The sequence below is a fragment of the Molothrus ater genome, chromosome 2 (assembly GCF_012460135.2).
Source record: "Molothrus ater isolate BHLD 08-10-18 breed brown headed cowbird chromosome 2, BPBGC_Mater_1.1, whole genome shotgun sequence".
In the NCBI taxonomy this organism is placed as follows: domain Eukaryota; kingdom Metazoa; phylum Chordata; class Aves; order Passeriformes; family Icteridae; genus Molothrus; species Molothrus ater.
Genome location: NC_050479.2, coordinates 30,548,697 through 30,562,101, shown reverse-complemented (window position 1 = coordinate 30,562,101; position 13,405 = coordinate 30,548,697). Strand labels below are relative to the sequence as shown.

Here is a 13,405-nt window from a genome sequence, read left to right as displayed (position 1 = left end):
AAACTCTGGTAACAAGAAAATTACCAAAACTAGAGGCAATTTTTTTCCAGTGTAAGTTGCCTCATAATTAATTCGGGGTAACTTTTGCATCATAAGATTGAAAAACAACCAACCTAAAGATCCCTGAGTGAAGAAACAAACAACAGTACACTGATGTTGAAACTTATGCTATGAAAAATACCCAGCTTGTGAGCAAACACCTGCCTCATAACATGTCCAACCAGCTGGTTCCATGGAAGGTCTTTTATAAAACAGAATGTGTTTAAAAAACAGAAGGGTATCTGGCTAGCAAGATAAATTACATTAAGAGCCTCTGGCTCACATATTGACACATCAGCTTGCCTTCAGTCAGGGTGATGCAGACTTCTTCCACATCATAGATGAAAGTGAAACCATCTATAATTCAAGACAGCAAAAAATGAAAAGGAAACAGAAGCAGAAGAGGAAAAGAGAACTGCTACCCTGGTTTTCTTCCCAAAACTCTTTTTTTTTTTTTTCACCCTATATGAGACAAGATTTTTGGGAGGAACTTAAAATTCAGAGTAGCTCTTCCCCTTTAATGAGGCACTTCACCAACTTCTTGTCCATTTTCTGACCTCCCAAGAAATATTTCAGGAAAAGCAAATAACCATACACTAACTGTACTATGGAAAGCTGCAGACATTGGTTTACAAAGCCTCTCACGAAAGACCACTGACAGAACATTGCAGGTTCCTCAAAAGGTGCAAGTTTCTTCATGCAGAAGGAATATTTTTAGGCTAAAATTCATATGCAGATGTCTGGTGTAATATGCATACTTTTGACACATATGGAGAAGAAGACAGGAGAAGGGGAAAGACACTTTTCTACTGAAGTTATACGCTCTCAATAAATCTAAACACTTTAGCTGGAAGCTGGATTTCAGATAGAGGCAACATCTATCTATATTTCTCAGAAGTATATTTATAAAACATATCTGGAAAACTCACTAGAAATCCCATGCTTTATTTGGTAGTTTTTATTTCACTGAAACATCTACTTTCATGCATATTTGGTTGCTTGAGTAAAGAAAACACCTTCAAGTAAAACACATCTACTTGTATCAAATGTATGTGCGTACTATGGATACAATACAAGAAATAAATTTAAGTTTAAAATTAGCATGAAACAATTTCAAATTCTACAACAGGTAGGTACTGTCTCTCCTTTACAGAGGTCAACCTGTAACCAAATAGAACACAAACAGGACATGATGCACTATGAATTTGTGAGCATTTCTTCACACACATATAAAAATTAATCAAGGATATTTCTATAAGCATCAGGTTCTCAAATGAACTATCAAAAGTGCACTACTCTTCATCTTTAAAGAGATGGTTTCTTCCCCCACTTAAAGATAAAAGATTGCATTACAATTTCTCTTGTGTCATTCATAACTAATCTAGTAAAAGGAACATGTTTACATTAGGTTAACTTTATACCAACTTCTACTAAATATTCCATATCTTTCAAATTAAGGAATGCAGGCTCCTTTCCCAAATCACTGTTAATCATCTATGTGGGATTTCTAAAATCATTTTAAACTTCCAAGACATGGGGCAGAGGGTGAGTAAAGCTGAACTCGAAACTCAAACTGAAAAACCATCTGTTATTTCCATCTTTTAAGACAATATTCAAGAGGCAGTCCAAGATACCCTCTACATACGGCAAGATGATTTCTACCTACCTCCATCATATATGAAAGGCCTTAAAGGGAAATTTTTGAGAACTACTCAAAAATGGGGTGGCCACTTCAGCAGCTAAACCATGCTGCAAGACAGAGGGACTTAGGAGTCCAGGACTAACAAGTTAATAAAACCCTCCCAAAAAAAATTAAACAAAAAGGGAAAAGACCAAAACTGCTTGTCTTTTTTTTTTTTTTTGGCGGGGGGCAGGGGGAAGTGAAGGGAGGCACTGGGGGAAGAAGGACGGGGAGAAGAAAAAAAAAGGAGATTTAAATCTAAGTGACAAGGAAGCCTGCGGTGTCACAACACTCAGCATTGTTACCCTTTCAGTTCTCCTTGGTTTTTAAGTAAGACACTTAGTCACCACAGCCAGGATCTTTTGATTAACATGAACTCATCCATCCATTACAAAGTGGGGAATGAAAGCCAGTGTAGTTCCAAGAAGCAATTACATGTGGTATCTGCAATTGGTCAGTAAGAAATTCTGATGGCGCTTTTAAAATCTGGGGAACAGAGGGTCAGATGCACAGAGGCACCTGTTCCCACACAGCCATGAACTTCCCAAATCAAGCACTTACACCCTCTCTACCAAAATGAAAGGGGTGACAGAGAAGACAGAGTCCAGACTGCATCTCCAGCATCCTGGGGAACACCTTTAGTCACTGTACAAACAAAGTGACTGCTGCAGAAGTTTGAAGCAGAGAGAAAACTGTCTTTCCTCTTCTCCTAAGTCTACTTAGAAAAAAAAAAAAAACCTTGAGATTTCCACTGCACCTGAGACAGATGTGCAACAAGGCCTGACTGAAGAGTATTTGCCACATCTAGCCCTTCCAAGAAAACAGGCACAGGACCACCACCACACAAGGACCCAAACCAGATTGCCAAGATGTTCAGGGACTCCAAAGCTGAGGTTTCTCTCAGCTGCAGGAACCTGGCACTTCCAAAGTCAAGAAAATTATGGCACCACATGGTCTCTAGGGACTGCAGTGACTGATCTGCAGGGACATGAAAAAGAGCACTTGGTGGCTATGCTCACTCATATCATGCCAAAGCCATGTTTTAAGTACTCATACCCTTTTTTTCTCAGTCAGACTAGGTTATTTTTGTAAGACAAAACCAGCAAATTGGGGTATTTACAATTACAGTCACAGAGCAGCATTGCTCCAGTGCGAAACCATGAAGGAAAAAGCATGCCTTCAAATTCATCCTTGGGAGATCACTGCTGCTTGCTACATCTGCTCCACCAGAGAAAGCAGGGAGAAGAAAGAAAAATAAGCCCAGTTGTCTGAAAAAAGCTGTACTCTTACTGGAAAGGAGAAAGCTCTTCCAGGAAGTGGAGGAGCTAACAGTACAGGCTGCTTCCCAGTGGATGCAGTTTTACAAGGAGAGTTAATAGCTGCAAGAATCACTCTAAGCTGTTTAGGCATGTGAACTGGGAGAAAAGAACAAATCAAACAATTCACATGATCATAAAAATAAAGGTGGAGGTTTTTTTTAAGGACAATGAAATTGAACAGCTTCAATAAAGCAGAATTAACCTTGGCTTTTTGAGGCAGAGAAGCACTTCATACCCCGAATCCTAATTACACTTCTCCACATAGCTTCCTCCATCCTGCAATGATTTACAAACAATTAGTGTCTCAGAAGAGCCATGGTGGGCAGCAATTAGCCATGCTAGGGGAGGCAAGCAAACTGCCTGAAGGAACAGCCCACCTCCAGGCAGAACACAGGGAGGGACACATGGATGTACCCATTCCCTACCCCTGCCATCCCTGGGCTCCAGCTGGAACAGAAAGCTGCTTTTCACACCAGGATAAGCTCAGCCTGGCCAAAGGGCACTCCTGGGACAGCACCAAATAGCACAGATTGCTTGCCTGGCTCTGCAAGGCATCTCGGAAGCTCTCCCTAGGACCAATGTCCTTGCTCAGAGAGGGATGGGAGGACCATGAAGCTGATTCTCATCAGGCCTCAACCACCTCCCCACGCAGGAGCCCTAACTTGTGACCATGACCCAGGGCTGAGATGCAGTGAGCACCACTGCAGCCTCTATCCTCACCCAGGGAGTGCCAGCCCTGGGCATTCCAGGCTAAGGTGGAAGCTTTTGAGCCGCACCAAGGTAGGATACAGCCCAGGGTAGTGGTCATGAAGCTACTGTTGGCCAGTGGTGGCCCCCAGCATAAATGATTGGGGACATCTCTAGATCTTTCATATCATTTGATTTCTCTAAAAGTTCAAAACTCAGATGTTTAGTGGGTTGTTGATTTCACTCAGGCCACCCTAAAATCCATGGTTTTGATGGATAATAACACCATCAGTTACGCAAAGCTGCTAATAACAACGGCTTAATGCAACCACACTGTCTTTGTTGAATTCTGCAAAATTGTATAAACAGGTTTTGATCCAGTACAGTACCCATTCAAAAGTATTTATTACACTTCTACCACCAGAAAAAAGGAGTTGCAAAACTTATTTGGGTAAGTACATAAGAAAAAGGATGAAGGAGGACTCCTGCAACGGCTGTAGGAAGGCTCTGTTTCCTTTGAAATGATAAGGGCTCACCACACTGCAAGATAAGCACAGACAACATTAGATTTCAGCATAAAGACCTAATGCTCCAAGTATTTATTCACCCAGGAAAATACCCAACATCCAAACCCTTACATTACTTCTAGCACAGACCTTGCCAGATCAAACACTGCCACTGAGTAAATTGGTTTCTGTTGAACTGGGACTTTTTTCAACCTGGTATAACAAAATACTTAATCATTATGCAAGGTCCCAGTGCTATGGAGAGAAGGTGGACATGAGAAATGTGGGGAGCTCATGCATTTCCTGTGGGGGCTGGTGTCCCATGGTCCCCATGACTCCCCTATCCCTGGATGTGATGCTAAGTGCTTGTGTCAGACCACCACATGCAGAGGGAGAGACCACACAGGAGGAAGAAATGAGATGAATTATGAACTGTCTCTCCTGGAATGGTGGAAATGGCATCCCCACCCTGGAGCACTGATTATTTCTCCCCAGCACAGCTTCCCCACGGGCTGTTTCCCCAGGTGGGCATGCTGCCATGGCAAAGCACTCACAGCTGCTTATCTCAGTCCTCTGCCATCAGTCCAGCTCAAGCCAAGCCTATTTTTATAACCCTGAAGGCCACTGAGCCAAATGCTTTGGTTCTCATGTTACAAGTAAAAATACCTGAAACTGTTTTCCACCTGAATATGCACAAGAAGATGGGATATACCAGTTGCTGCTGCAGCCCTGTAGATTATTCAGACATGCACCACTACTCAGGGGAGTATAAAAAAGTCTCTTTTTCGGTGGATACTGTAAATAATGCTGAATAGACCAAACTAGTGCTACACTAACTCACCCACCACTGACATGTTCATTTATTTTATAGGGAAGACATTTTTTCCTGAAAGGGTGGTGAGACACTGAATCAGGTTGCCCAGAGAAACTGTGGATGCCCTGTGCTGGAAGTGTTGAAGGCCAGGCTGGATGGGGCTCTGAGCAACCTGCTCGAGTGGGAGCAGTCCCTGCCCTTGGCAGGGGGGTTGGAACTAGATGGTCTTTAAGGTCCTTCCAGCCCAAATCATTCTAGGATTTTCCTGCCTTTTTCTGTGCCATTTGGCCTCCACATCATGAAAGTAAAAAGCCACTGTAGGGTTTACTGGATTAGTCTTGCACAAAGTGGTGGTCAATTCCTGTGCAGACACAACCCAGGTCCTCCTTTCCAAGCACAGGTATTTCCTCACCTTTAATACTGGCACTTAACACACTGCTAACATTTCAACACAAGCACCTGCATTTCCCCTTAGCCATCTCAGCACCACAGCAGTGCTCAGGAGCAGGTAACTCACCCCAGAAAGGCAAGCAGAGGGGACCAGAGTGGCACACACAGCTCAGGGGCTCAGAGGTCAGGAACTGGGGTGCCCAGCTTTGCAGGTGGTAGCTTGGCACCCTACTCCTATCCTTCTAGCTCATGCCTCTTGGCCAAACACTGTAATGGAGAAGCCATCCTCTTGGGAAAGCACTTCTAAATATGCATTCTCCTTAAAAAAATGTTACAGTAAAATAAAGAGAGGAAAAAAAGGAAAAAAAACCTGCTGATCTGAATTCCAGTTGTGGGCAAGGCTAGATAATGTTTTGACAAGAGTCCAAGCTTTCAATAAAGTATGCATATTTCTCCTTCTCCTGTGCAAGGCTTCAGAGAGCTGTTCCTTAAGGAAACAAACCCATGAATACTGACAGTAACCATTACCAATATCCTCTATTAACATCAGTATTGTGGCACCTTCCTCTCCTCAAACTGCTTAATTTAAAATGAAAGCGTACTCTTGGGTTTGGGGTTTTCTTCATTCGTGCTGAGATTGAGTCTAACTTACTTTGGTATCCTGAACATATATTAAGACAAAAAGGAACACTTTTCTGAAAACTATATTGGGATAGGCCTTTTAATATGATTCTATTTGATAATGACTAATTATGATATTTTTATAATGAATATTGATTATGATATTTGATAATTAATAATTCATTTAATATGAAAGGCTAGTAATTTCGCCTTTTGCCTCTCCAGAAAGCAAAAAAAAAAAAAAAAAATAGTATGGGGATTCTTATTTGCATTCCCTAGTAAAAATCCAAGTCTTGAGGTATTTTGGACCCTCCTCTGCTACAATGTAATGAACAGGGGCAATCTAGATGAATTCCCCATCTGAGCTGCAGCAATCTTCATCCACTGTGGTCCTCTTACTGCCTTTCCCATGATGAAATTATTTACTTCAGACCTTGGGAGATGTGCAGGGCCACCAAAAGCTGAGCTATTGACAATGATTACAGGACTGCTTGGACAGTAGAGTATGAAAGAGCAGCAAAAGATCTTTTAATTTTTCATTTCCAGGAAAATTTTACAGAGCTTATCAGTAGCCATTTCTCTGTATGCCTTATAAAAACTAACACCCAAGCAAAGGGAAAATAAGGAAGAAAGGTCTTATCACACAAACTAGACAGTTCTCCACTCAAGAGGTAGTTGGTAGGTGAGTTCAAAAGCTATCGCCCTGCAAAAAATTTATTTAAGAGAAAAAATTAAATCCTCCAAGCTCCATTAAAGATGGAGCTTGGAAATGTATTTACCATGCCTACCACATTTATATTTATTAAAGCAATAATAAGGCTCAGATTCATATACAGAAGATGTTTTTTCTGCCAGTCTATTATATTTAAAGTTGTGAACCAAAAAGTTTTGTAAGAACTAAAAAATAAATTAATTTCCTTTTAAAATGTTAGTCCTCTGCAAGTTTCAAATAATGCAAAACTATATCCAGCTTGGAAAGTGCCCTGAGCTGAAAATGGAAGCTAGAAGAGTAGGGAAAAATATCATAGCTAAATTAAAAACATGGGTAAAACAAGAACAAAACATAATTTTTTATTGATCTACTTCAAGCAAGAAGTTAAAGAAGCACTGTATCTCAACCAGACAAAAAGCTGCTTGAAACAAGAGTTCATTTTAAGGTCTTATTTAACCTTATTTATAAAAGGAAAGATTCACAAGTGTTGCTAAGTGGGTTTTTATATGCTAAGAGTGTGCAATGTGAAGCACTGTATAAACAAAAACTGAAACACTAGCTGCTCAGGAAGAGTGAAAGACTACTCTCAGTCCAGCACTCCTGATAAAATCCTTCCCAACATATCCCAGAACAAGCAGTTTTGCTGTTAAAATGCAGAAAACTAATCAAAGAGGAAGGTGCATGAGGGTTTCAATATCCCTTCCTAAAAATTAAAGTAGTGATTCATTTAAAGGCTAAACCATCTTGCAGTATTTACCATAAGGCATTTGACAGTATTTTTTACTACTGCCATATCAAGCTTATCATTAATATGTAACATCAGAACCAAAGACATCAGTATGTATTAAATCCAACTAACTCTGATCTGTTAATCATGGCTACATCACAAATCTTTTTCTGTAGGGATCACTACAGTGCTCTCCAATTAGGCAAAGAAAACCCCAAAATCAACTGATATTGATGAGATAAATAATTGTTTAAATCTGTAACTTAAAATTAGTCATTAAATAAAAAATTGCAATTCAGATTTTTAAAGTATTTCTAAACATTTTCAATTTTCTTATTAAGTCTCTGACCAGTAGAGCTGTCAAGAAGAGATCCAGGTAAAGGAGCAAGTTAAACATTTACTTCAAAAAGCATATCCCTAAGGAAGACAAAAACCAGAACAAGACTGGGGAAGCAATGAAGAGTTAAATACAACCCCCATCATTGTTTGTACCCTCTGCTTGCAAGCCCAGTGCGCATTTGGGAACTGCCCTAGGACACAAATTAAATAACAGTAGGAAATAGAGTCTCTCACTCACAAACATCTGCTCAGCGTCTGACAAAAACACAGTACACAAAGAAACACAGATATGGGGGAAAAAGCACTTTTGTGCAAGAGACTGTCTTTAGTGCATTCTTCAGGAATTAAATCCACATAAAATACACCCTCCAGCTGTGCTAACTTACTCTTACCTAATAGTTAAAATGCCCTGGTAAGAACAAAGAAGAGTCCTAGAAGAAAGAGACAGGCAAATATGAGAATTGGGCCATAAAACAGATGTCCTCACACAGGTTCAGTGCAAATACCATGTTGTGGCAACATGCACAAGGGCAACTCAGGCATCACACCTTTCCACCCTGCTGAAAGCAAATTATGTCACAGGTGGTCAGCTGCTCCATCTACACTTGTATGAAATCTAACATTCTCAGAGTTTTGTTTTGCTGATCCTACCTAGGTCTAACACAGCCCCAGGACATGCAGCCTCCTCCTCCCCTGCAGGAGCTGAGATTCTCTTCTGCTGTGGCACCTGCTCTCATGTACCAAATCTTCACATCTTTGAAACTTCTTCCTTTTCATAAAATGTAACTGCAATTGCCCAGGGATCAAGTTATTAAAGGGAAAACAGATTTGGATATTGTTCTCACTTAAGCTTTGCTTCCCCAGTAACACAGACAAAAACTTCTAGCTTTTGGCTTTGCCACATGGTAAATCATACTCTGAAATGTGGCAGAGCTTTACTGCCCTTCTGCCAGTTTGGGAAAGACAGGTACTAATTAAGTGTCTCTACAGTCATGTAAAGCAAGAATCAGGAGATAAGTTTTGCACTGAAAGCAAACACACACCAGCAAAGCCTTGCTGTTTCTCAGCACCCATCTCCATTTCCTTCACTGCAAGTAAAAACTGAAAAAATAAAATTACACTATCTGACCCCAGCCATAGCGAATGCTCTGTAACTCCTGCATTTTGGTTTTAGGACTCAAATTCTTAAGCCCTTTGAAATACAAACGTTTCCAAATGGTTTAAGAGACTGTCAGAACCTACAGTTCCCTTGGAAAAATGTGCAAGACAGGAGTGGCTTTCCTTTGCCAGCCAAAAGAGATTTGAGCAAGCCTGTGCACTGTAGATTCAGCAAAATGATTCACCTGAAACTGAACCAGAGAGAAAAGCAGTTTGTTTGGTTTAAGCTTGCAAATTTCTGTAGTGAAAAGCTCAGGCGCAAGGCATTAACATTTGTGAAACTGAACCTCATGATTGTCCTGGACCTAAATCAAGCAGCTGTAAACGGCTATTTTTAACTCTGAAAATTAATCCACATCGTCTTTACTGTCACAAAAGAGCAGCCTGACTTCCAAACAGGGCAGAAGAAAATAGGAGGTTAAGTGTTTTAACTTGCTGGCAAAACTTCCATTTCATTAGTGATACATTGACAGCATGCAATCTACCAAGCCACAGTTCAAGTTTTGTGCACTTTATGGACAGGTAGGAGAAGATCCAATTAAAAAAGGCAACAATGCAGAAAGCAGTATTATCAAATGGCAAGGGTCAATAGTTCAGGAAAAAAAGATTTTCATAACATAAATACTGAACGTGGTAATGCAGCTTTTTAAATTCCACAGAAAATACTGATTTTTAAAATACCTGACAATTCTTTCAAATATATAAGCTACCATTAAAACTTCTCACTTTATAATATTCAAAACAGCCTGGTTTGCTTTTTAGTAAGAACTACACTGTTAAACGATATTAATTCTCCAAAGCATTGTTTATTTGAATTCAGTTGCTGCTGTCTTCGAACCAAAAGTTTGGCCCAAATTCCCTATGCTACAACGTCAGCGCAGCCTAACACATCATTCTCGCCGGAGTTATTCACGGATCCATACTGTTGCGAGGGTAGAGCGTGAATAACTCCGTGCACACCCTTCACTACACGTATTTGGAGTGCCACATGGATATAACGTGCCCGATCTACAGCCACCATAACCCGGAGCAGAATTAATGCAAACAATAAGACAGAAGGCACTTTACACAACAGTGAATTCACAACCCCCGCCCCGCAATGTCATGTCTCGCCCAAAAGCCAGGAGTCCTATGTGTACTTATATAGCCCTTATAGAAAGGGGAAGGCGAGCGGCAGGTCGCGGACGGTCCCGGAGGGGCACGGGTACCACATCCCACTGCGTGCCCCCGGCACCATCCCTGCACCTCTCACTGCCGGCCCCAGGGACCTCCGTCGCGTCCCGCGGGCTGCAGTCCCGGGCGGCTCTCCCCGGCCGCATCCTCCGGCCACGGGCACCGGCTCCGCACCTCCTGACGGGCTCCGCGCCCGCCCTCAGTCACGCCGAGAAACCCATCGGGAGGGGAGAGCGGGGAAGTAACAATAAAAGTGGCTTCGGCGGTGCTCAAGGCTGCAGAAACGCGAAGCTGCTCCCCAGGCAGCTCGAGGGGAGCCGGGGCGGCCCGCACCTCCCGGCCGGCGGCTGCCTCCGCACTGCCCGCGGCGGGGGACCCGCGGCGCCTCCGCTATCCCCGAGTCGGGCCACTCGTGCCCGGCCCGAACAAAGAGGGCGCTCCCGCTTCCCGCAGCCCGACCCGCCGGCGGGTGCCCCGGCGCGGCCAAGTTCCCGTGGGGCAGACGCAGGGGGGATCTGCCACCCGGCCCGGCCCGGCCCGGCGCCCCCCCGACACCCCGCGCCCGCAGGTACCCGTGAAGCGGCCGCCGCCGTCTCCGTGACCCCGACGCCGCTGCAGGATGAAGTAGCCGCTGCTCTTCTGCGTGACCCACAGCTTGAGGGCGTTCTTCAGCAGCACCTCCTCGGGCTTCAGCCACATCTTCCCCCGGCTCGAAGTCCCGCTCTGTGCCCCCTCCGAGCCCGCCTGCCCCGCACGGCACCGCACCCGGCCGCCCCGGTCACATCGCCCCCCGCGGGCTGCGCGGCGCCGGCTCCGGCTCCCTCGGCGCGGGCCCGGCCGCCGGGGAGGGGCCGGGGGAGGAGCCCGGGCACGGGCCGCCCTTCCCGTGGAGCCGGGGGCTTTGTGCAGCGGGGCTCTGCTGCTCCGCACCGTCAGGGGGGACGGCGGGGCGCTCCGGCCGGAGGGAGGGAGGGAGGGAGGGAGAACCGGGGACCGGGGGAGGGCCAGGTTCGCCCTCTCGGGGGTCCCGTGGCGCCCCGAGCCCCACACAGCCCGCTGGGGCCGCCGCGCTACCCCGGGGTCCTGGAGGATGCCCTGCCGCCGGGACCGCAGCCGGGCGGCTCCCGCTGCGTTTTACAGCGGCTGGGGCAGTCCCCGCACACCCGGCGTGTGCCCCGCAGGTCCCCCCGCGGAGCCGCCAGCAGTGCGGGAACGAAAGGGTGTCCTGGGCTTGGAGAGAGGTTGGGGGGATGGGGGTGTCTCTGCCTTCCTGTTTCCTTCTAGATCTAAGCCTAAAGCGTGAACCCGCAGCTGCTTTAGTATTTAAAGGCCGATGCTTGAAACCTCGTATCTGACTGAAAAGTCAGAATCTAAATTTTACAGTTCGGGTTTTTTTTCTCAATTTAAGAAATAATCTATCACTGCTTGCGGTTGAGCTATTGACAGGACCGTTTGTGAACTTGCACAAATGGTTACTGCTGCAGCACGTTATGTTTGTAAACCTCTGACACTGTATTTTACATTTTTATTAGCACAGGTTGTCATTAATGAGGGTGGTGAGACACTAGTACAGGTTGCTCAGAGAAGCTGCGGGGGCCTCATCCTTGCAAGTGTTCAAGGACAGGTTGGATGGAGCTCTGAGCATGATCCAATAGGTGTCCCTGCCTGTGGGAGGGGGGTTGGAACTACATCTTTAAGGTCCCTCGCAAGACAACACTTTCTGTTATTCTATGATTAAAACATAACCACTGTACTTAATTCCTGTCACATTCCATTTCCAGTTAACTGCAAATATTAAATAATTACTTTACAACAACTGAATTAGCAGGCTGCAAAACCTCTCTCTTCTAGATTAAAGACCTCAGTCACTGAGGGTTAAATCACACCTAAATTTCAGCCAAGATGCCTCTAAGTAGAGAATTTCGATTAGGGATAAAGATCTTCACTTCCCCAGCCTCTGCCTATGGGTACAAGAGTTGTGTACCAGCTCTTTGAAAGGTACCAGTGCTGCAGTGCGCTACTCAGCACAGCCAGCAGTAATTATTAGCTGGGAATTGGAAGGTGGCCATGTGGACTGCTTTTGAGTTGCCAGTGGGATCATTTAATAGTCAAAATTCTGTATTCAGCTACAATCTGGTAAACACTGTGTGATCTGTGTTCTTTACAATTTCTGTGTAAAGCAACAATTTCATTTCCATACATAGAATAGCAAGCAAGCACTTTGTCTGATATAAAAATAAAACTGTCAAAAGGAGAAGATGGACATCCACATAATAATGTATTAAAAATTAATGAGAACTTAAGGAGAAATTACTTTAAATGCTCTTGCAGGATAAGAATAGCTCAGAGATTTCCCCTGCCCCCAAAACTATCCTGAAGATATGTAAGTATTGAAAGTTTAAATGCTTGGAAGTGAGTGAGTGAAGTGAGATGGTGAATTATTTCTTCCTTTTGCACATACTTGAATATTAATTTCAGTAATTGGTTTTTGGGCTTCTTTTACATTCAGTCTTGGGTTTTGGGCAGCTGATTTGAGACATAATTTAGAAGAGAACCAAACAAGTTGCTCACCTTTGACATCCTTTTGAGCTTGAGAGTTAGCAAAAGAGAAAAGCAGTTGAGGATCCAGTGTCATGCATACCTGCCTGTGTTACATCCTGAGACAAGCTTCTCTTGGACCCCACCAACAGTACTCCTTCAGAACCATGGGCTCTGGAACCACATCCAAGTTGGCCCAACAGCTGTTCAATCAAAATGGGATTGCTCATGCTTTTTAAGCAGCTATTCCCACACATAGAACTGGTGGCAGATAATTAACAAAGAATCTCTGAGAAATGGTTTCAGAGAAGCAAAAGGGGGATGGATGAGATGAGAGAAAACTTATTCAGGATGACAGAGTAAAACAAAGCATTTTGTAATATATACTGTAATAAATGCATCTACTGAATGCATCTACTTCTTTCCCAATATGGCATTGCACGTGGCAGTCCCTGACATCCTGAGGCACAGCTTCTACCTGAAAACTAGACAGTCTTTGGCAGCAGCTAAGAGTAAGTTTATTTATGAAGAAAGTCCTACAGTAATGTATTGATTATTTTCACAACCAGTATTTGAACAGGATTTGGATGATCTGAGGATCTTCTGAAGTCTCCTGTGAAGCAATAGTTTTAAAATGCTGGTGTCTAGAGAGGTACATAGAACCAGGGAGGATGGGAATCTAGTAGATTATGAGACAAAAA

At 43.9% G+C, this 13,405-nt stretch overlaps 1 protein-coding gene across 2 annotated transcripts in view; it reads right to left on the bottom strand.

The window, feature by feature from the left end:
- Positions 1–10,920, bottom strand: part of TBC1D8 (TBC1 domain family member 8) — a 49,169-nt gene extending 38,249 nt beyond the window's left edge. For both annotated transcript variants that reach the window (XM_036378977.2, XM_036378986.2), the window contains exon 1: positions 10,739–10,920. In XM_036378977.2, coding sequence (XP_036234870.1) covers positions 10,739–10,865 — 127 coding nt within the window. In that variant the 5' untranslated portion in view covers positions 10,866–10,920. The remainder of the gene's footprint in view (positions 1–10,738) is intronic.
- Between the last annotated feature and the right edge of the window lie 2,485 nt (positions 10,921–13,405).